The sequence below is a fragment of the Electrona antarctica genome, assembly GCF_951216825.1.
Source record: "Electrona antarctica genome assembly, chromosome: 6".
Classification (NCBI taxonomy): domain Eukaryota; kingdom Metazoa; phylum Chordata; class Actinopteri; order Myctophiformes; family Myctophidae; genus Electrona; species Electrona antarctica.
In genome coordinates, this window is record NC_136811.1 from 29513341 (window position 1) to 29536559 (window position 23219).

The 23219-nt window shown below is 44.1% G+C and overlaps 3 protein-coding genes across 3 annotated transcripts in view; 2 read left to right on the top strand and 1 right to left on the bottom strand.

Annotated features, from left to right (window-relative positions):
- The window catches only part of dgat1b (diacylglycerol O-acyltransferase 1b), a 40618-nt gene that overhangs the window by 7622 nt on the left and 9777 nt on the right, over positions 1-23219 (bottom strand). Inside the window, exons 5-8 of the mRNA XM_079503273.1 lie at positions 10689-10741; positions 9127-9232; positions 2267-2395; positions 1355-1423 (exon numbers count right to left, since the gene is read on the bottom strand). Of these exons, the coding sequence (XP_079359399.1) occupies positions 1355-1423; positions 2267-2395; positions 9127-9232; positions 10689-10741 (357 nt within the window). The remainder of the gene's footprint in view (positions 1-1354; positions 1424-2266; positions 2396-9126; positions 9233-10688; positions 10742-23219) is intronic.
- Positions 16207-21684, top strand: LOC306924368 (uncharacterized protein; the record flags this gene model as incomplete). The annotated part of the gene is made up of 6 exons (XM_079502862.1): positions 16207-16316; positions 16494-16562; positions 16714-16761; positions 16874-16945; positions 17169-21446; positions 21662-21684. The coding sequence occupies exons 1-6, from the start codon at positions 16211-16213 to the stop codon at positions 21682-21684; spliced, it is 4596 nt and encodes a 1531-aa protein (XP_079358988.1). The 5' UTR covers positions 16207-16210.
- On the top strand, positions 21208-23181 carry LOC306924682 (uncharacterized protein). The gene is made up of 7 exons (XM_079503275.1): positions 21208-21571; positions 21749-21909; positions 22068-22228; positions 22396-22464; positions 22616-22663; positions 22774-22845; positions 23004-23181. Exons 3-7 carry the CDS (start codon positions 22123-22125, stop codon positions 23036-23038), a joined length of 330 nt encoding a protein of 109 aa, XP_079359401.1. The 5' UTR covers positions 21208-21571; positions 21749-21909; positions 22068-22122; the 3' UTR covers positions 23039-23181.

A 23219-nucleotide genomic window follows, 5' to 3' on the forward strand; every position in this document is an offset into this window, starting at 1 on the left:
CAATGTTTGGAGCTATAGCCCATAGGCACCCGCTTTGCGGCGAGATCAAAGCGTGTCGCTACTCTCCTACTCTACACTCTGATCATGACTATGAAACATTTGATTCTGTGTCAAACAATATTTGAAAACGTCAAAAAAGGGTATTTATTAATAAATATATTAGTAATATAATTAAACACAGAATGAAATGTTTCATGGTCATGATTCACCAGGAGCCTGGATGGCTTGGTTCCAGCCTTAAAATAATCATTGCAATGCAGTGCAATTGAAACATTTTGTCTACATCCTCACTTTCATGTCTTTCTTCAATTATATAAATATTTTCAGGAAATCACTATGGGAAAAATGTATGGAGTTTCTATCTGTGGCACCACAAAATGGCTGCCACTGCTATGCCCTATATTTAGTTTGTTAAAGCAAAAGATCACTTTGGTAGAGGTTTGTGTAATTACCTCGCCATGATATAACTCCAAACACTGGTGAGATATTTTCAATACTTGCTCTGTTAATTAGAACTTGATTATAAACTAAAGATAATTGACTTACAGTACATGGTACCGTGAAACAGGTCTCTTTTATGACATAAACGAATGCAAAGAAAGCAGATTATGCAAAACACACTACTTTCTTACTCGAAACATCATCTTCCTGTTGGTTTTAGTCCGGATCTTATTCTAATTCAAAATGTAAAATGAACACGAAGTTGACATTTTTATATAAAAAGAAAGAAGAAGGAGAGAAAAAAAGCCATGTTGGTTTTGTTATGTTCCTGTGACAGAATGAGCTTTGTTTGCATTCATTTATGGGCTAAATGGGTGACTTTGAGACCTGTTTCACTGTGTCGAGTGGAGTACATCATGACAAGGTAAGACAACCCTCATTATGCTTTAACTAGTTGAGCTTCCAGTCATTTTGGACCTACTTCACCGAATCACCATTCACTTGAATTCAGCTCACTTCAAATGCAAGCCAACAGTGACTGACAAACACAGTCAGATCAGTTCACTTTGACCCATTAGTTCTCAACGACAGGTTTGGGGATCACCAGGGGTCCAAATGGACCCTAAAGGTGGCCTTACACTAGCCGATTTTTTGCCTTACAGGTCTTTAACTCTGAGTAAAATGAACAGGATTTTAGAGTGTATATTGGGGTTCCTTCCAGTATAGTTTAGTTCAATGATTCTTAATCTTTTACATATCAAGGACCCCCAGTTTCATATGCATTAGACCCCCATTTGATACCATTATTTATCACTCCAACCATCAGTGTTAATCTAAATCTGAGAGTGTACAAATGGAACAGACCTGCAAGGGTCCATTTGGTACAATTTCAGTACAAATAACTGTAGCTTACCTCTGATAGTGAGGTTGCCAGGGTAACAGACCAGACTGGGTCCTCCACTGAAGTGTGGTGATGAAGGACCTGCAACAGGAGTTACAGACAATATATTTTGATAATACTTTATTATGGCGGGCGGTCGTGTCGTCTGTCCGGTACGTGTATGTGTTATACTTTTTTAAATATTGTATTTCTACGGACCCCCCGTCTTAAAATATTTAATTCCAGGGAACTCCATAAGAGAAGATTGTGTTAAATTATTTGAAAAAAAGTTAAATTAGCTGGCTTCACGACAGGCTAGTTTAGCTTGGGCACTCTGGAACCCTGTCAAGGATACCTAGTATCATGAATATATAAATGACAACCACCCCTACAGCAGGACAATCTACAATCTACATGTTGAATGTTGAAAATCATTCAGACAATTTGCATACATGTATAGTATCATATAATTAGCACATGTTAAGATAATATGTTGGCCTAGGTTCGGAAGGATCTACTCATTTATTCATTGCGAAATACTCCATAATGTTTCCCTAAGGATTAGTGAATCAAGAGTCCACCACTAGATGTCACTGCAGAAACAGGGGAAATAAAGGATGGACTCATTTGGGGTCGAGATCAAGTCACTTTGAATACAATCGATTAAACCAAGTAAACAGAAACTGCAGTTTATTGACAGAACATTAACTCTCCATGAATTCTTAAGTGGATTGGATAAAATGTGTGTGCATGCTACACTCATTCACTCACTCACTACCATGTGTGTGTGTGTGTGCGTGCGTGCGTGCGTGCGTGCGTGCGACTGTGTGTGTGTGTGTGTGTGTGTGTCACCGCTGAGCTGTTACACTTAGGGGCAGACAGTTAAACAAGCTTTAGTAGTGTGTGAGGACAGGAGTTTATGCGCATGTACTGTATGTAACTTACAGGACAGAGATCGGTCCAGTTTCTTGACTTTAACGAGACTCAGTTCTCGACACCACTTGTTGACGTCCTTATAAGAGTAGAGCTTCAAGAACAGAATGGTATAGACGCCTAGAGCAAATGCACCGCCAACTGACAGAGAGGCAGAGACAGACAGACAGACAGACAGACAGACAGACAGAGAGGCAGAGACAGACAGAACAGAACACACAGAGAGAGATGGGACAGGGACAAGGGGGATTAAATAAACACTTTTAAATGTAGCTGCAGACAATGACCCACACATCATACTTCTCTGTTATTCGGTTATAAGTCGGTTATTATTGTTTCTAAATATCGGTTTAGTTATATTTTCTGTTAATTGTACAGCCGTAGGCGTGTGAGGGAAAGATAAAAGGAGAAAATATAGCGGGAGACAGAGAAAAGAGAGGAAGGACAAAAGAGATAAGAGAGGTGGAGAGTGAAAGAGGGAAGCAGAGAGAGAGATAGAGAGATAGAGTGAGAGGTCATCATTTTATCATAAACAGAGAACAAAGTAAATCCAGAGAAATAAATCATCTCAACTCAGTACAAGCAGTGTAAATATGCCAAGGACACAACACTATAGTTCTAATGTTGTTTACCCCTGTGTGTGTGTGCGTGCGTGCGTGTGCCTGTGTATGGAAAAAGCTTTGATGCTTTGACAGGCACAAAAATCTTACGAACACACAAACACACATTTATAATGCATTGTATCAATGAAAATACAGTAACATAGTATACTTTACTTTCCTATTTAGCAGTATCACAATGACACTGTAAAATGAAATGAGTAAAATGATGTTATACTATCATTAAAATCTTCATGTTTTGTTATTATTAGGGGGCTCACTTGCAATGCCTTCAAGGCCCAGAGAACCAAATGCGTGCGTGCGTGCGTGTGTGCGTGCATGCATCAAAGCTTTTTCCATACGCACGCACGCACGCACGCACGCACGCACGCACACAAATCTTACGAACACACAATCACACATTTACAATGCATTGTATCAATGAAAATACAGTAACATAGTATACTTTGATTTCCTATTTAGCAGTATCACAATTAAATCAAAAATTAAACAAACAAGAAATTACATTACTTTTTTTGTGTAAAAGTATGTTATACTATCATTCGAACAAACAGGAAGGTAGGAGCGCACACCAGTAGTGGGGAGGTGCTGACCGCAGGAAATAAAACTGACTGAGAAAGGAGAGAGGCCGCACAGCTCGTAGTCACGATGCCAACAATTGTTTATTTTTCCAACGTTTCGGCAACAAGTTGCCTTCTTCAGGGAATGCTATACTATCATTAAAATCTTGTTTTGTCAATTATTAGGGGGCTCACTTGCAATATCTTCAAGGCCCAGGGAACCACTGATTTTCAGTATGTTTCTGCTTCCCATATACCACTACCACTAAAGGACCACAATGGAGCAACCTCTGGAGCATATTTGTGATTTATCCTTCTGACAGATACTGTATGTATTGCATTTTGTCAGTAAAACATAAATCAATCAAAGAACTGCAGCGGAAATTGGAGAGTGAGTCTGCAGTTCTGACTGCATTGCAAGAAAGTTTATTCCACCGGCATGGGAGCTAGGAAGAAGAGTCTAGGACAGTGGTTCTCAAAGTGGGGTCCAGGGACCCTCGGGGTTCCTTGAGGGGGTTCCAAATAGACAAGTGAGTGAGAAGGGTTGGATCAGCATTTGTAGAATGTCGTTGCTGTAGGGCAGAAACCTAGCTTTTACTATTAAAAAGGGGGGAAAAAGTATGCATCCCGCTTTAGCCGTGATGAGGTCATCACATTTGGGCACATTTGGGCAAGTCGTCAGCATCGGCATAGCAGTATCACTGCTATCACGGCATAGCAGTATCACTGCTATCACGGCATAGCAGTATCACTGCTATCACGGCATAGCAGTATCACTGCTATCACGGCATAGCAGTAACACTGCTATGCCGATGACACACAACTGTTTCTATCCTTCCTCCCCTCTGCCACTCAGGTGGAAGAGCGCATCACTGCATGTCTGGCTGACATCTCACAGTGGATGTCTTCCAACCACCTCAAGCTGAACCCAGACAAGACTGAGCTTCTCTTCTTCCCAGCTAAGTCCTGCCCTATGCGGGAGCTAACTATTTCCGTAGACAATGCCCTGGTAACGTCTGTCCCAACAGCCAGGAATCTTGGTATTGTCCTGGACAGTCAGCTCTCGTTCAAAACACACATCACAGCTGTCACTCAATCCTGTAGGTTTACACTCTAGTCTATAACATACGACGAATTAGACCGTTCCTCACCTAGGAGTCTGCCCAGCTCCTAATCCAGACAAAAGTCTTGTCAAAACTTGAATATTGTAACTCCCTCCTTACTGGCCTACCGGCATGTGCACTTAAGCCTCTCCAACTGATCCAAAATGCCGCAGCTCGCTTGTTCTCACATGTCTCCCCCCTTCTCCGCTCCCTCCATTGGCTCCCGGTCGCTGTCCGCACAGAATACAAAACTCTGATGCTGGCATTCAAAGCAACCAAAGGTATGGCTCCCCCATATCTTGCAAGTATGATCGAACCCTACAAACCCTCCCGCGCACTCAGATCAGCCAATGCAGGGAAGCTGGAAGTACCCTCACTAAAAACGCCGGGACAACGCTCCACACGTCCCAAACTCTTCTCCCTTCTGGCTCCAATCAGAACTGCATCTTCACTCCCAATCTTCCGCCGTAGTCTGAAAACCCACCTTTTCAGACTCCATCATGGCCCGTAGCACTTGCCCTAGCCCCTTAGATAGCACTTTATGTACATGTAGACTTAGATAGCATTTTATACAGACTTATAGCATGTTACGTAGACAGCACTAGAATTGCATTTTATGTAGTCATAGCACTTTATAGTATAGAAGTATAGTATAGTATAGCATACGTATAGCTTATATGTATAGTGTATATGTATATATGTATGTATATGACATTAGGGGACTTACGAGGCTGGTTAAGACTGATGTTAGGGTTAGAGTTAGGGTTAGATTTGGGGTTATGGTTAGCAATAGTCGGACAACGCGGGGAATGCCACATTGGAAAATGGCTGACAATATACTGACAACGTCAGTATGTGGAAATGTCCATACTAGCTGCATTGCATGATCAAAGGTATACATGGCATCAGACCACAGTAGGTCTCATACGATTAAACATTTGACTCCTGGGCTCTGTCTTAGACAGAGATGGCTAGTAAGTCACCACATGTACACACACGCACGCACGCACGCACGCACGCACGCACGCACGCACGCACACACACACTGTTGAGTTGAGGGTAACACTTGCTATGCATCCCAGGTTTATAACGCATTATGAACACACTTATAAGACATTATAATCTTCTCATAACCATGTATATTATATTTAGTACTTATACTAAAATAATCATGAACTTTATCATAACACATTATAAAGCTTATTTGGGATGCATAGCAAGTGTCACCTAAATTTGTCTTTAGGGCCCCAAATTACACCTTAGAAAGGTATAAAAGTATTGGACAGTATTAAGATGTTGATATTCATTTTGTATTCATCCTTAGGGCCCCAAATCACACTTTAGAAAGCATGAGTGTCAATTTCAAAAAAGTGTTTTTTGACTCGGTCACTATTTTTTGCAGAATGTTCCCCAATTAGGGATGCTGGGGTTCAGATGGTTAAAAAAGATCTGGTTTGGTTTGTGTTGGAGCGCATTTCCTTAATTCGCACAAGAAATCATAATAAGCATTGTGCAGCAGACTTTTGAAAGAGAATAAATGAAAGAACGCCAAGAGAAGGTAGCCAACAACTTCCCAACAGCACCCACAAGACGTCTTCATTAAATAGTACAACAATAAACTCATTATTATTCATGGATCCACAGGCTGGAACTACAGAATGCCAGTTGTATAAATAGAGTCGAGTTAAGTGTTTTTGTCTATGAAAAAGTATTAGTAATTATTTGGAGGCTGAGCGTGAGGAAGAGGGACAGCAAGGCAATAGTCAAATGTTACGCGCACGCACGCACGCACGCACGCACGCACGCACGCACGCACGCACGCACGCTGCCCCTGATCTGCCTGGCCTAATACAAGCTGCCTTTAACTTTTCAGTCTGTCATTCAAAGGCAGACATTAATCAAGAGCCTTCATCAGCGACACACACACAAACACAAACACACACACACACACACACACACACACACACACACACACACACACACACACACACACACACACACACACAGAGTACATCTGCCCTCTGTCATTGCCCTTCCTGTGTAAACAGAGACACTGAGTACAGACAGACAGATGGACCGATTCCTCTACTGCCTCACCTCCCAGTGAGAGAGCAGATGAGATGAGAGGAGAGGAAGAGGAGAGGTTAGGAGAGGAGTGGAGTAAGATAGGAGTTTGGAGAGTTAACACGTCAAAGGTCTTGTTAAAATCATAAAGAATAAGAGCATCATATTTTCAGATTTTTTTATTTGAAAAGCACAAAGTAAAATCCCCAGTGTTAACTCAGAGAGTGAAAAAAAAAAATAATGCAACCATATGTGCCCATCAGGGGCCGTAGGGTCATGCCAGGCCAGTGCATGGTCAAAAAATGCATTATGGGAATTGTAGGAACCAATCAAATATTTATTATTATCATTAAAATCTTAGTGCTTTGCCAATTATTTGGAGGCCCACTTGCAATACCCCCGTGGCCCACAGCTTGAGAAGAGAACCAGTGCACAAGACCAGTGGTTCCCAAACTTTTTAGCTCAAGACCCAAAAGAGAAATTAGACATAAACTAGTGAAAACAGCAGGGGCTCCATTTTCGTCACCGCTAAACCCCATATCCCTAAACTTCTTTGCCTTTTTTACTATTTTGAAAAACATTTTTGTATAATAGTTCAACTAGCCAATCTACATTGACACATCGTGAGCTTGTAGACTGGCCAGTTTAACTATTCAAAAATGTTTTGTAAAATAGTAAAAAAAAGGCAAAGAAGTTTAGGGATATGGGGTTTAGCGGTGACGAAAATGGAGCCCCAGATCTACAAGCTCACAACCCGTCGCTTCGTGCTGTGAGCTTGTAGATCGTAGATAGATTTTCACTACTTCTTAATTACTATTTGTTTAAATTTATGGAATTTCTTAGATGTGTTTGTTTGTTTTCAAATGTATTTATTTATTTTTGAAAATATGTTTTGGGGGAGGGGAAAATATTTTGAAATAACAATGTTTTTATGCAGGAAAAAATATGAGATTTTTATTTGAGTCGTGACCCTAAAAATTGGTCTGTGACCCACAAACGGGTTTCGACCCACTGTTTGGGAAACAGTACTATAGCCTACCATAACCAATGCCATCAATAAATAACTGAAATGCAACATGAAAAACGGTGCTATGGTGTCCCTTAAAAATGAAGGTCCAAGCAATGAACCTATGCCAACATCTTGCTGTTATCCAAGCTAAATACATTATGTTAATGACACACATGAAGCCCCTGCTGTGTCTTTTTTTTCTTTTTTTAGAGGCTAAATGACAGGTGTGACCTTGGTGTTATACAAATTCTAAACAAGTTTTCAAGTTCATGACAAGGCACGTTGGCAGAGTCCATACATTAACGGCCTTGGTGGAAGCTGCAACTTTCTACCTCTGCGCTGTGGGCAGCAGATTAGTGGAAGAGGCTGACTGATGGCTGAACGCTGGCCAGTCCAATGCAACCGCAGTATGTACAGTATGCACACTGTGACCTGCCAGCTGGCTCATATCATATGACTTCTACATTGTATAGTCAATCACTTCTGTGATGTACAGTAAATTCATCTCATATATTCAATGCCCTTTTTTCTGTATTCTTTTTATGTACATTTTGTGTAGAGCTGTGCAATATATCCATAAGTGTTACTCGTTTTAAACACTTATGCCATTTTATACGTTCAAATATTTTCAGAAATGGCAAGAAATAGCAGATCGAAAACCTCACAGTGCAGCATTGTAAGCTTGTAGATCTGCTATTCTTGGAAAAATTAAGAAATAGACACAATATCGGTTATCGGTATATAGGTTATACGGTCGATAGAGAGAAGTAAAAAAGTTTTACTAATTCTTAGGATACACTAAAATAATGTGTAGCGTACAGTTTAGTATGCAGTATGATCATTAGCTGTCTGTTCATATTTCATGAGGGCTGCCTGTTGTCAGACAGGCAACCTGATGAAGACACAAGGAGGTTGACCCTTGGACGACCCGTCATTTTAAACCACGCCTGCCTTGGCAGCTCTCCTCTCCTCCCCTGCTCTGCTCTGCTCCTCCGTCTCATCTCCCTTCAGAGCCAACTGGGTGCAATCCAGTCACGACCAACCGATTCCATAAGCACTAACACGCTCCCATTATGACACTGTATGAGAGGGATTTCTTTTACTGCACTACATGGAACAAGCCAGCTGTTTCTCTGAAGGGCAATATGATGTTTTGCTGTTTGTGAAGGTGAAATGTTAGCAGGCCATGAATAGATAGTTAACAATTATAATCCTATACTTAGTTGACCAGATTATGAAGGGCTCTATACTAGGCCCCGCCTGTTTTTGGTCTATTTCCCAAAATAGCCTACCTACCAACTATTTTCATTGAATATTAGCCCCAGAGTAGGGCTGCTAGGGTTCACTAGCTCTGTCCGGCGAATTCATTAGGCGCTTGTCATACTGTGAGTAGGAGCCCTAGCATGACTGAGGAATGCTAACAGGCCATGATTCAGTCAAGCAAAGTGCCAGTGCAAATTACCACTAGACGTAACTGCTGCATTATGATTGGTCCAAAGGTTTCCAATGTGTTTACCTGGAGTTATGGAAGGGACCGAGAGAACCACCAGAGCAGGGAAGCTGAGGATGATTGACAGGTTGACACAGTGGACCAGAAGACCCACATTCTCACTGAACGAACCCTGAAACGAGAAGAGGAGGGTAACAGTTACCAAACGGCTTACTATATACTCCACTATATACTCCACTATATACTCCACTATATACTCCACTGCTCTCGGTCTGCCTACTATGCAAATGTTCACCGCTTAACCCTCTAGAAAAACAGACTGGACTGCAACAGTACTTTTTTTCCTCTACAGCCAATCTAAAAAATAACACACTTGTGAGGCTGTGAGCTTGTCTAATTTTCCAACCAGAATATGGATGCTGGTCTTCAAGTCGTTAAGGCTGATGCAAACAGTGTAGGCATTAAAGTCGTTAAGGCTGATGCAAACAGTGTAGGCATTAAAGTCGTTAAGGCTGATGCAAACAGTGTAGGCATTAAAGTTTGTTCACCTTTATAATGTCTACTCAAATAAGGTTAACATTTTCTTGCATGTGGTAGAGGCATTTTACAGATTCAATTGGCACCTTTCATTAATATTTTAAAGGGCGACCACCAATTTTTTACCTGAATCCTATTGTTCTATTGTGAGGAGGAATGTGAAAATCTGGTCGGTGTAACACTTCAGAATGCATTGTGGGTCTCGACTCTCGAGAGCCCCCCATTCAGAGCTCGCCACTCTGGAGACCCAGAATGCATTGGGAAGTGTGAAGTCATATTTTCTCTTGTCCTCCTCACAATAGAACAATAGGATTCAGGTTAAATATAGGCCAACCTGCCCTTTCAAGAAAGTGTGAGCACTCTGACAGGGAGACATCTGAAGAAATTAACAGAAATTGTGACAGCGCCCTTCAGATTTCCCAAAACTTTAATGTCATATTCATTTTGTTAAAGTAAGCTGTAAGCTCTACTGTGTATTCCAATTCATTGCAATACAGTGTTTGTAACAGAGGTCTACCGTCTCTCCAATGAACAGAAAATTCATTTTCAGCTCGAGATACCAATTTTATCCAATAAGGATAATTCATACAGGATGAACAAATAGAAGTGATGAAAAAATAAATAAATAAATTAGCAGACAGAATTGTAACTGGAATACTATAAAATTGAAGCTGTTACATGACCTTCTGACTGGATAAAATTGGTATACTGACGTGAGAATGTATTTTATGTTTACTAAAGAGCTGGAGAGATGGGGAGATCCCTGAAATACTCTCACAATGATTATGATGGTATGTAGAGTTCTATCTTTAAAACAAACTTTCTTTCCTTTTTTAAAAACAAAAACATTATCACATATCCTGAGTAATCTAGTAAGAGAGTGGCGACACTAGTGTTGACTCCCATTGTAACAATGGAATGCGGAAGTGCTCATTCTATCTCAATGGGATAGTTCCAATGTTTGGAACTATAGCCCACAGCACCCTGCTTTGCGGCGAGATCAAAGTGTGTCGCCACTCACTTACTAGATTACTCTGCACATATCCCAACGTGCATCAACACTTACAAATGACTCATGTTGATGAACTCACCATGGACAGCCATCTCTCTGTGTAGAGAGCCACCAGTATGAATACATTGGACACTGTAGGAAGACAGTAAAATAAATATTCATGTTAGCACTTCCTATATTTCAGTATTGGTTCAAAGAATGAAATGTTCAAGCAGGTTGATTTCACTGCCATCTGATTGAACTCTCACTGTGTGATATTAAGTGAAAAAAGAAAACCAAGTTCAATTGTCAGCTGTAAGCAAAGAATACGAACAAATAAGTACAGTATATAAAAAAATGTTTCCGTTTCATACTCACAGACAATACTGTACTGTAGGTAAAAATATGACCATTAGTTAGAAATGTGTCTCATTATGCTGAACATTCCCCATCATTTACACCTCCATGCTTCAGTTACATATTGCATACTGTATACATACTTATTTGAAGAAAAAGTGCTGCAATCGGCTAAGAAAGTTTGTACTGTTGAAGTACCAAATCAGGTGCACTTCAAGAATAGGAGTAATCAAGTCGGAATAAATTGTTTTTGACTCAGGTCTAGTCTTCAACAACTTTATACCCTTATCAAAATGCCTCAGATCAGATGTTTTTTGTTCTGTGAGCTGGATATAGTCATTGTTTTTTATTCTTACATTCTCATTTGATTTTCCACAAGATTTGATAAAATGCAGTAAAGACATGAGGAGTCCTATGTATGAAATGTCATTGTGCAATATTTGTATGTGGTGCTAACTGCTAATACAGCAAAGCATAACTGAATTAATTGAATTATGTGGGTCTGGTAGGTTCAACCTGGCTCAACCAAGACCTGGCTGGTTTGTGCATGCACACACGCACGGACGCAGTGCCACGCACGCATGCGCAATCGCACGCATGCGCAATCGCACGCATGCGCAATCGCGCACGGACGCAGTGCCGCGCGTGCGCACACACACACACACACACACACACACACACACACACACACACACACACACACACACACACACACACACACACACACACACACACACACACACACACACACACACACACACACACACACACACACACACACACACACACACACACACACTCGCAGCCTATGAATGAAATGAGCCAGCACTAACAGAGCATATGTGTTGCACAGCACACACCACCTGCTAGACAGGAGAGTAAAAGGGCCCACACCTACAGCACAGGGCAAGCTCATTGGTGTAACTGATGGTTCCTTTATATTTACTTTGATAAAACGCAATTTGTAAATTGGAATACTGCTCATTGTTATTTCATTCTGAAAAGGCATGTAAAACAATCACTATAAAGCATCATCTACTCATCTACATATACATAAAGTCTACCATCAGCTTATCCACTCCAACTGCATGTGTGTACACTAAGGTCTTTGGGAGAACAATAGGGAGGCAATTTTGGTTCTAAATAAAGAGAAACAATCATGCAATGCATGAACCCTCTAAAGCAGTATAGTTTTAAAATATATACCTATCTGCACGCACGCACGCACGCACGCACGCACGCACGCACGCACGCACGCACACACAATCTACTCAAGGTTTTTGTTGGCAGCAGTCTCACAGGGTGGAGGGGACAGCAGCTGGTACTTATGTCTGGTAAACAATCTCTTTGTGAAAGTGTCAACAAAATGATGCAGCAACTCACTGGTGTCAGCATCAATGAAGAGCACAGCTCCATCACCATAGTCCAGAGGCACATGGATCGTCTGGGTTTATATTGGTGATTCACAGAGGCATCCACCATTGTGGCTCCAGAAAGACCAACCAAGCCCTTTTCTGGCTTAAATAAGAGTTTATATCCTCCTTAGTCAAGTTGGATCCACCTTTGTCCAGTTGGTCATATCTGTCGATGTCCTCAGCGACCACTCTCACCTCCCAAGATTCACTATCCCAACCTCAACGTCCCAGCAGGGAGACCCCAACAGTGATTTTCTGCTTCATCACACTGTTCAGCGTTTGCTCCTTCCTTAGTGCAGCCAAAGTAGCCTCCTCTTCCCCTTGTAAAAACTGGTGAAGTTTCCTCAACTAATTTGGCTCGCAGTAAGTCTGGCCTGGGCCTTAATGTGTTGAGTGCTCGAAATCCTTCCAACTCCCCAAGCTCAAACGATAAACCCATGTGATTAGTCCGGGCTGAGTCCTTGAGCTCCAGCACAGCTTCACTGATGGGTTTCAATCTGTGCTCCATGTGCTTTTTTGAACCGACCGACCAGACACGCAACCTGGTGTGGTGTTTATCCAAGCAGAAGAATCGTAGTTCCTTTCCTTCAGGCCTGGTGAAAGTTTCCCATGTTTGGTGCTGTAAAAAGGGTCCCCGAGCCCAGCAGGGCTTCTCTCATTTATGATCTTTTCTTACAAACAGGACATTCCTGATAGAGCCCTTCTATCTTTCCAATATGTCATCTGTGATCACGCAAGCTTTACTGAAACTGTGAGTACAGCACAGAAAATATACAGAAATACTAAAAATTGCTGATCTAAGACCACAACTATTATGACATGCAGAATAGGGATGCTAGCGTACATGCAGATAAGATACATATACCTGTAGATACATATATTTATTTTGATCATAGAGAGTGGTTATAATAACCATGTGTGCACATTGTTGTATGTTGAATGTGTGTCTGGTTAGGGTTATACAGTACACAATATGCTACATTTTTGACATGGTACATGTTGATATGAACTAATTATAATTTCTTGAAAGCAACAAAAGCGCTGCATGTGTTCCCCAATTAGGTGTACTGTACTCTTATGGATGTGACAGTGTTTCAATAGAAGTTAGTTTTAGAATAGTATAGAAAACTGTTGACTTGAGCTATCATTGTCACCAATGGAATAAAGTTGTTGTATCACAAGGATATATATGTCTTGCTGCACCGAAATATGTATGTCATTGTATATATTGTATATTATATATCTATTATACATTTGAGAAGGTGTCCCCAAGTAGGAAAATAAAGTCACCAGCTACTACGTCACTGACACGCTGCAACACGCTGCAACACACACTGCAAAAAACACACTAACACGACACAGCCTTACCCTCCGCGTCGATCCACGGCTATCTCCTCATGTCGCGCCGCACGGCCACACTCCACAATACCCGCGTAAAAACTGTCATTGCACTGCCACTAGAGCCGCCTCCCGTCCACACTCACAAACAACATCAATATCAATAATAAACACAAACACGCCACAAGCACCGACACCCCCCCACTCACACACGGCCCACTGTTGCCAGGTCTATGCAAACAAGCCCAGAAAACAACACGCTCCTCACACACACTACAACACGCTTAAAACTCGCGGACCTGGCAACACTGCATCCTTTTCTCCCATTGCCTACTCTTACTAATTTGTTGCCACGTCTATGAAAACAAGCACACAACAATGCCATTCAACACGCTACTTACACACACTACCACTCGCTTACAATACGCGGAACTGGCAAAGGACCTGGCAACACTACATCCCCTCTCCCATTTGCTCACAGCCAACCACGTGACCCCCGACAGCTTTGGTTACGGATTTCACATCCGGTTGGACCGCCACAAGTTACACACACACACACACCGCGAGCGCACACACACACCCTCACACACACTGATTCCAACTTGGCTGGAGATCGGCGCGATTACATACACAGTTTAATTCATGAAAAGACGACAATTGCGCGCGGGACGGACTCTCGCATTGCATTGAATTGCGTATCGCTGTCCCCCTCGACCACGACACCCTTCTTCACAGCACTTTCACTACTCACTTGGACACGACCACTACGCCTCTTTCCACCATTACAGGTAAGTTAACTACAATTTAAGGGTGCGTGCGCGTGTGTGTGTACTGTGTGTGCTTGCTACGTGTGTCACTACTGAAACACAGCTGCTAATGCTATTATTAATAGCATAACAACTACATAAACAGCTGCTAATGCTATTATTAATAGCATCATAACCATAGATATAGATATATATCAACTCTACATAGCTCACCCGCGCTGTTAAACAATGGAGAGCGACGTCGTTACGTGGCGCCCATCTTACCTCTTACCATTGTGTCTATGATGTACTCTTAAATGACCATAACTTGCTCAATTTACAACCGAATTTCAAACGGTTTGGTTTGTTATAAACCTCAGAGACGTCCGCATACTTATATGCTTTTATACGACCTTAAAAAAAAAAAAAAAGAGCGACGTCGTTACGTGGCGGCCATCTTACCTCGGCCCACATAACATTGTGTCTATGATGTACTCTTAAATGACCATAACTTGCTCAATTTACAACCGAATTTCAAACGGTTTGGTTTGTTATAAACCTCAGAGACGTCCGCATACTTATATGCTTTTATACGACGTTAAAAACAAACAAAAAAAAGCAGATAAGCTTCCTGAATCACGTTATGATTCTGTTGATGCATCAACACCATCAACAGCTGATAATGCCATGTCTCATGTACAACAGCTACTGCCACACAATTCTCCATTTATGTTGGCAATGCTGAAAATAACGCCTGCTAACAATACAGGCTGCTAACAATTGGGCTGTTGCCAATTATGCTCTTACAAATAGCATGACAATAACAATATTAATAATAACACTAGCATCATTACAAGCATAATAACACGCCGCCATGTCTCATGTACAACAGCTATTGCCACCCAATTCTGTCTTCATGTTGTCAATGCTGAAAATGAGGGCTGCTAACAATTCCGCTGTTGCCAAAAATGCCATTATTTGCCTCATACCATAACTATACTTTCATAATTTGTCGTCAATGCATAAAACACTTCTTTCAACCACTTCAGCTACATACAAAGCCATGCCGAAGAAACGCACATCATCCCTTGGATACCGAACGGCAAACGCCACCCAAATACGCTTGCACACAGCTGCCAGACAACACCACGCACCATCCGCACAAGGTACAGCACCATCCGCACAAGGTACATGTGCTCTAACAACCTTCCACAAACACTTGCACTGCACAATACATGTGTGCGTCTGTGCACACTGTGCACACACGTACTCCTTCACTGTGTGTGGACCACCATTTACTAACATCGTACCACACGTAACCAGTTTCCCACACGTGACCAGTTTAGACTAACTCATGCATGCTGTCCAATCACACTCCACAGAACAACGCAATGAGGATCCAAACTTCCACCACAACCCTGCTCGCGACACTCTACGTGGCCACACACACACCCGCTCATTGGAAGACACCCAGCCCACAGGTACCCAGTACACTGACACCTTTCTATTTACTGTGTGGTGGCAGGGACCCATCACACAGCACCATGTCATAGCAGCACAACTTGATGATGATTGTCTCACTTCACAGCAGAACGCCTTGATGACGCGACTACACCACGACTGCTCCACACCCCTACTTTGCACCTGCATGACACCAGAGGTAATGCATTCACATATGTTGCACTCAAATTTACCCCTACTGCATTGTGTCCACTACACTCACATACTGTGCAAAACATCCATCGCCAACAGCGACACGCAAATGCATGCATCAAGCAGCTGAACTACTACATGGACCCTCCCACGCCACTCACACGCCAACAGCCCCAACACAACGCTTGGTTCCAGCAGCTGCAGCACAACATGTACCAGGTAAACTTGCTCAAAACTACACTTTGCACAGCACATTGCACAATGCAATACACTGCTGTTTCTTTCTCCACAGATACTGCAGTATCTTCATCACATAACCTACATTAATTGTGTACACTACACTCACACCCTGTGCTCTACTTAACTCATACTATCTCTCTACACATCACTTCACAGCTCAACACCAGGGCAGCACTCCTCCACAAATGGCCAACACACCTTCATTGGACGTGGCTGAGGCCAGAGGTACTGACTTCTGTTATTCACATAACCTTACTGCTTGGTACCGAGCATCCTGACACACTGTATAGAGACATCTATCTACATATCTCTGCATAACATGTCGATAACATTTTGTACCTCTGTGTCTACACACACTACTGACATCCATACCCAGTTCAGCGCAGGCGGGAGCAAACACGTGACAGAAAGAGACGGACCAGAGGTAAGGCCTCAGATATGTTGCCCTCTGCCGCAATGCATTACGCATATGTGTGTATGTTATACCTACATGTACTGAATATATAGTCACATACACTCCCATCTTAATTTCTCAGCTCAGCATAACCTGGACAAACAGCAGCACATGATGGCTACAACACAGCCAATGGCCACAGCAGAAACCACAGGTAACCAACGCACTACACTCACATCTACACTTTCACCTCAATAACTCTTAATACAACTATCACATTGTCCCACTACACATACACACAGTTCAATTTAATGCCTCCACACATTTCCATTGCCTGCCTCAACAAAAACATCACATTCACATACTGACCACAATCTACTTATTGCATGACTCTCATGAAATTAACTTCACACCATACTTTCCATTTACCTTCACAGGCAGTTCCCATCAGCCAGCAAGACGACAATCACAAGTTGCTGCCAAAATTGCAACTTGCACTGCGCAGATTCTCAGCGGCCAACTAACTATCAACCAACTCTCCGACACACCACAGAGTATTGGCCAGCTCAACTGTGTGTGTGACCACTGTCACGCATTCACATTCAAAAACGAGACCTCCAGTATCTGCTGCTTGAATGGAAAGGTTTGCCTACCAGCCTTCCCTAGGCCCCCACAGGCCATCAATGATCTGTGGTTTGACGATACCCCTCAGGCAAAACTGTTTCGGAAACACAGCCGTGTCATCAACAACGCTGTCTGCCTCTCCAGTATTGCGGTCAAAGAGAAAACATTCACACGCTTCACTCCCACTGTCATTTTCCAAGGAAAGGTAATCCAGCGCATCGGGCCACTCCAACCAGAACCTGGTGCTGTTGCTGTGTTTGCCCAACTTTATGTCCTCGACCCAAGTCTGGAAAACACCACCAGATTTGCAAACATGACACTCCCCGCCAGAACATCCACTGCTGACAAGGACACAATGGCGCAGCTGCTGCACACTGTGCAGCAAGTTATTCACCTGCACAATATATTTGTCCAAGATTTCAAGCAAATCCTTGAAACCCCAGAAGAACAACTACAGCGAGGCACTATTGTCATAAGTGCTGCAGCCAGGCCACAGGGAGGACATTCCGGTGTTTACAATGCCCCCTCCAATCTCCAAGAACTTTGCATTGTCACCAACGAACAGGCACATGATCTGGTCATCCACTTACGTGGTGGAGGTCTGAAAATCATATCTGACCGCCATCCCAAAGCCATGCCCCTCCACTTCACCCTCCTCTTCATTGAAGGGACATCTGGCTGGCACTGTGCTCTCAAGCATGTGGGTGATGAAAAAAGGCTCACAGCCCGTGAGTTCTTTGCCTATCACATGAACAGTCGTCACACTGCGAGCGACTACCTTTTCCAGGCAGGCAGACTGTTCCAAGAATGGATCCTCAATGCCTGGATAACATGCGAGAACCAGAGGCTGACTTGGCAGCGCCATAACCAGAAGACATTACGGGCTGACAGCTTCAAACAACTACAACAGGTTGTGGCTGTGCGTAGACGGGAACGGAGTGCTCCATCTCACTCTGTCCACCACAATGAGCAGGAACATGCTGTGGGTAGAGTCATCCTTGCTAGCTCTTTCCATGGCAGTCCACGCTGGTACCACAGCAAGTTCCAGGACGCTATGGCCATAGTCCGCCACATGCGAAAGCCAGACCTTTTCATCACGGTCACCTGCAATCCTCACTGGCCAGAGATCGTAGCTGCCCTCACCCCTGGCCAGACACCCCAAGACCGACCTGACCTGGTGGCCCGGGTATTCAAACTAAAGAAAGATCAGATCATGGATGACCTCATCAAAAGACACATCTTTGGCCTAGCCATTGCCCACCTCTGGGTCATAGAATTTCAAAAACGCGGCTTGCCTCACTCGCACATCCTCCTCATTCTAGCAGAGCAGGACAAACCCAAGACACCAGCCCAAGTGGACCAAATTGTCTGTGCAGAACTTCCCCCTGACCCGCATGAAAATGGGATCTCTGCCCAAGAAAAAGCAAGGCGCCAGCCACTGTGGGACATTGTACTTGCTAACATGATCCACGGTCCCTGTGGACAAGAGCATCCCAACAATCCCTGCATGGAGAAGAAAGCCGGCTCCAACTGCAAAGCCTGCAAGAAGAACTTCCCCAAACCCTTCCAGCCCAGAACAACAGTTGGTGACGAAACAAGTTATCCTATCTACCGCCGTCGCTCTCCAGATAATGGTGGCCGAACTGCACAAAAAAATGGGAACCACATCAACAACAGTTGGGTAGTGCCCTACAACCCCTACCTCAGCCTCCGATACAACTGCCACATCAACGTAGAAGTATGCATCTCTGCACTTGCGGCCAAATATCTCTACAAATATGTGACCAAGGGGCCGGACCGTGCAATGGTTTGTGTTGAAGTTGAGGGCGCCCAGGCTGCCCGTGATGAGATTAGGGACTATGAAGACATGCGTTCTGTTGGCTCAAGTGAGGCCTGCTGGAAACTCTTCGCATTCCCCATATCCGCCAACAAGCCTCCTGTTCAAGTCCTCCGCTTGCATCTGGAACACGAGCAATACGTCGTTTTCGCCGAGGGTGATGAGGAGAATGTGGTGGAGCAGGGCAGACAGACAGAGTTGACTGCTTTCTTCAAACTGAATGCTCAACAGAAGACAGCCAAAGGTCCAGATTACAACCCTATGACCATGCAGCGCTATGTTGACATGCCTCACAAATACACCTACACAAACAACAAGTGGCAACTCAGAAAAAACAACGCTTTCTCCGTTGGCCGTGTCCACACCATCAGCCCCCTAGCTGGAGATGTGTTCTACCTGAGACTGCTCCTCCACAATGACCACTCCAAAGGGAAAACAAGTTTTGAGGACCTCTACTCAGTCAATGGCAGCCGCCTTGACACCTACCAGGCAGTGTGCAGGGAGCTTGGCCTGTTGGATGATGACCAAGAGTGGTCCACTGTCCTTACTGAGGCTGCTGCCACTCACCTCTGCCCCCAGATTCGTGCCCTATTCGTCATCATCCTCATCTTCTGCCAACCAGCGAACCCTGCAAGCCTGTTTAACGACTTCTGGCCAGACTGGACAGATGACTTCAAGCGGAGAGCACAGCAGAGTGCAACGACCTTCACTGACCAGCAACTCAAAACCATGGTGAGACTGGATCTGCAAGTCCGCCTCCAGTCACATGAACATGACCTCCAAGACTTCCTCCTGGAAAAAATGACAGATGAGGAAAAGGCCACTGTCCATGGGCTGGTCAACATCGAAGAGCCTCTTATCCGTGAGGAGCTGGACTATGATGTGGCCCAGCTGAAAGCCAATGTACAGGCAACAATTCCACAATTCACTGCTGCACAACAACAGATTTACGACACTGTCATGACGGCAGTCCAGCAACAGGCCAACTTACAACTCTTCATATCAGCACGTGGCGGTTGTGGTAAGACCTTCCTACTCAATGCACTACTGGACGCTGTGCGCAGTCTGGAACCTGGTGGCTGTATTGCCCTTGCCATGGCAACTACTGGCATTGCTGCACAACTCCTACACCTAGGCAGAACATTCCATTCGCGGATGAAAGCACCTCTCCACCCAACAGAACACACACCCTTCCACATCACAGCTCAAAGCAGCCTAGCCAAGCTGGTGCGACGGGCACGCCTCCTGCTCATTGATGAGGCAACCATGCTGCACCGCTTCTTGCTAGAGGGACTTGACTACACTCTGAAAGACCTGATGAACAAGCCAGACTGTCCATTTGGTGGGAAAATCATCATCTTGGCCGGCGACTTCCGCCAGTGTCTTCCAGTGGTTCAAGGGGCTAATCCTGCCCAAATTGTCAACAGCTGCCTCAATAACTCAGGCCTCTGGCAACACTTCCAAGTCTCCAGCCTCACAGAGAACATGCGAGTCAGGGCCAGTGAAAACCAAGACCTGAAGGCCTTTGACCAATGGACACTCCGCATTGGTGATGGTACAGCCAACGATGCAAACGACTTCATCTTCATCCCAGATGACAGGTATTTCCACATTCAAAGCAACACAGACAATGACCACACAGCGGAGGAGTGCTCCATGAAGATGTTTTGCCAAACTATATTTCCAGATATGTCCAACAACTTCACTACTACCGGCTGGCTGGATGGCCGATCAGTACTTGCCCCTACCAACAAGGACGTGGACGCCATCAACGACCTAATGGAGACCTGGATACCAGGTCTGTCAACCAACCTGAGCAGTGCTGACACCCTGGAGAACTACCAAGACAGAATGCGGTTTAACGTGGAATACCTCAACACCCTCTGCCCCAATGGATTTCCCAGGCACCTCATCACCCTCAAGCCAGGAATGCCCTTGATGCTACTGCGCAACATCAGCCCCAAAGACGGACTCTGCAATGGCACCAAACTGTTTTTCCTGAAAACCCTCAACAACAAACTGCTGCTGTGCAAACTTGCAGCCACACAAAAGGAAGTCCTGATCCCTCGAATCAAGTTCATTCCTGATCCTAGACATTCCTACTTTGAGTGGGCCAGACGACAGTTTCCAGTCCGCACCGCTTTTGCCACCACCATCAATAAATCCCAAGGCCAGACACTTACAAGAGTGGGGGTCTGGCTTTCGTCCCCTGTCTTCAGTCACGGACAGCTTTATGTTGCCAGCTCAAGGACAGGTAACCCAGAAGCTCTCACCTATGCCATAAAGCAGAAAGAAGGACAGCCGGAACATCATACTGCCAATGTGGTTTTTCGAGACTTGCTTCGCGCTGTTCTTCCTGGCCCTACAATCCCCATTGAGGTAAGGCTGTTGCATTGCTACATGTCATTTCTACATATGTCATTTCTGAATAATACATAACTGCTGCTAACACTGATTAACACTTTCCAGAAATATCACTACCTTTCACATGATCTGTGGTGGACATGTCACATTGTGTGGTTGATTCATCCCTTATCTGTGTCTCCTTTTCTGCAGGCTCAACCATGACAATCTCTGGAACCAGAAACACAAACACCCCTTCCACATCACCCCACTCCTCCACGCCCTCCTCTGGATCAGCTGCCAAATACAATTGTTCCTTTGCTAAGTTGGCCTTTCCACGACAACTGCGTCTTCCCCAAACCATCCCCATCAACGTAAGGCTGTTGCATTCTTACAAGTCTCATTGTTGATTAGTCTACATAACTGATAATCAAACATAAACATAGCATTGTCATTCCATTCACAACATACCTGGTGGAGATGTCTCAATGTATACTTTATCCCTACCTTCTCTGTTTCCCCAATTCTGCAGCCTCTGCAATGTATAGTCTGCAAAACATCCATCGCCAACAGCTACACGCAAATGCATGCATCAAGCAGCTGAACTACTACATGGACCCTCCCATGCCACTCACACGCCAACAGCCCCAACACAACGCTTGGTTCCAGCAGCTGCAGCACAACATGTACCAGGTACACTTGCTCAAAACTACACTTTGCACAGCACATTGCACAATGCAATACACTGCTGTTTCTTTCTCCACAGATACTGCAGTATCTTCATCACATAACCTACATTAATTGTGTACACTACACTCACACCCTGTGCTCTACATAACTCTCTACACATCACTTCACAGCTCAACACCAGGGCAGCACTCCTCCACAAATGGCCAACACACCTTCATTGGACGTGGCTGAGGCCAGAGGTACTGACTTCTGTTATTCAGATAACCTTACTGCTTGGTACCGAGCATCCTGACACACTGTATAGAGACATCTATCTACATATCTCTGCATAACATGTCGATAACATTTTGTACCTCTGTGTCTACACACACTACTGACATCCATACCCAGGTCAGCGCAGGCGGGAGCAAACACGTGACAGAGTGAGACGGACCAGAGGTAAGGCCTCAGATATGTTGCCCTCTGCCTCAATGCATTACGCATATGTGTGTGTTATACCTACATGTACTGAATATATAGTCACATACACTCCCATCTTAATTTCTCAGCTCAGCATAACCTGGACAAACAGCAGCACATGATGGCTACAACACAGCCAATGGCCACAGCAGAAACCACAGGTAACCAACGCACTACACTCACATCTACACTTTCACCTCAATAACTCTAATACAACTATCACATTGTCCCACTACACATACACCCTGGAGAACTACCAAGACAGAATGCGGTTCAACGTGGAATACCTCAACACCCTCTGCCCCAATGGATTTCCCAGGCACCTCATCACCCTCAAGCCAGGAATGCCCTTGATGCTACTGCGCAACATCAGCCCCAAAGACGGACTCTGCAATGGCACCAAACTGTTTTTCCTCAGAACCCTCAACAACAAACTGCTGCTGTGCAAACTTGCAGCCACACAAAAGGAAGTAACATTGATTAACACTTTCCAGAAATATCACTACCTTTCTCTCCATCTTTCTCCTTAACCCTG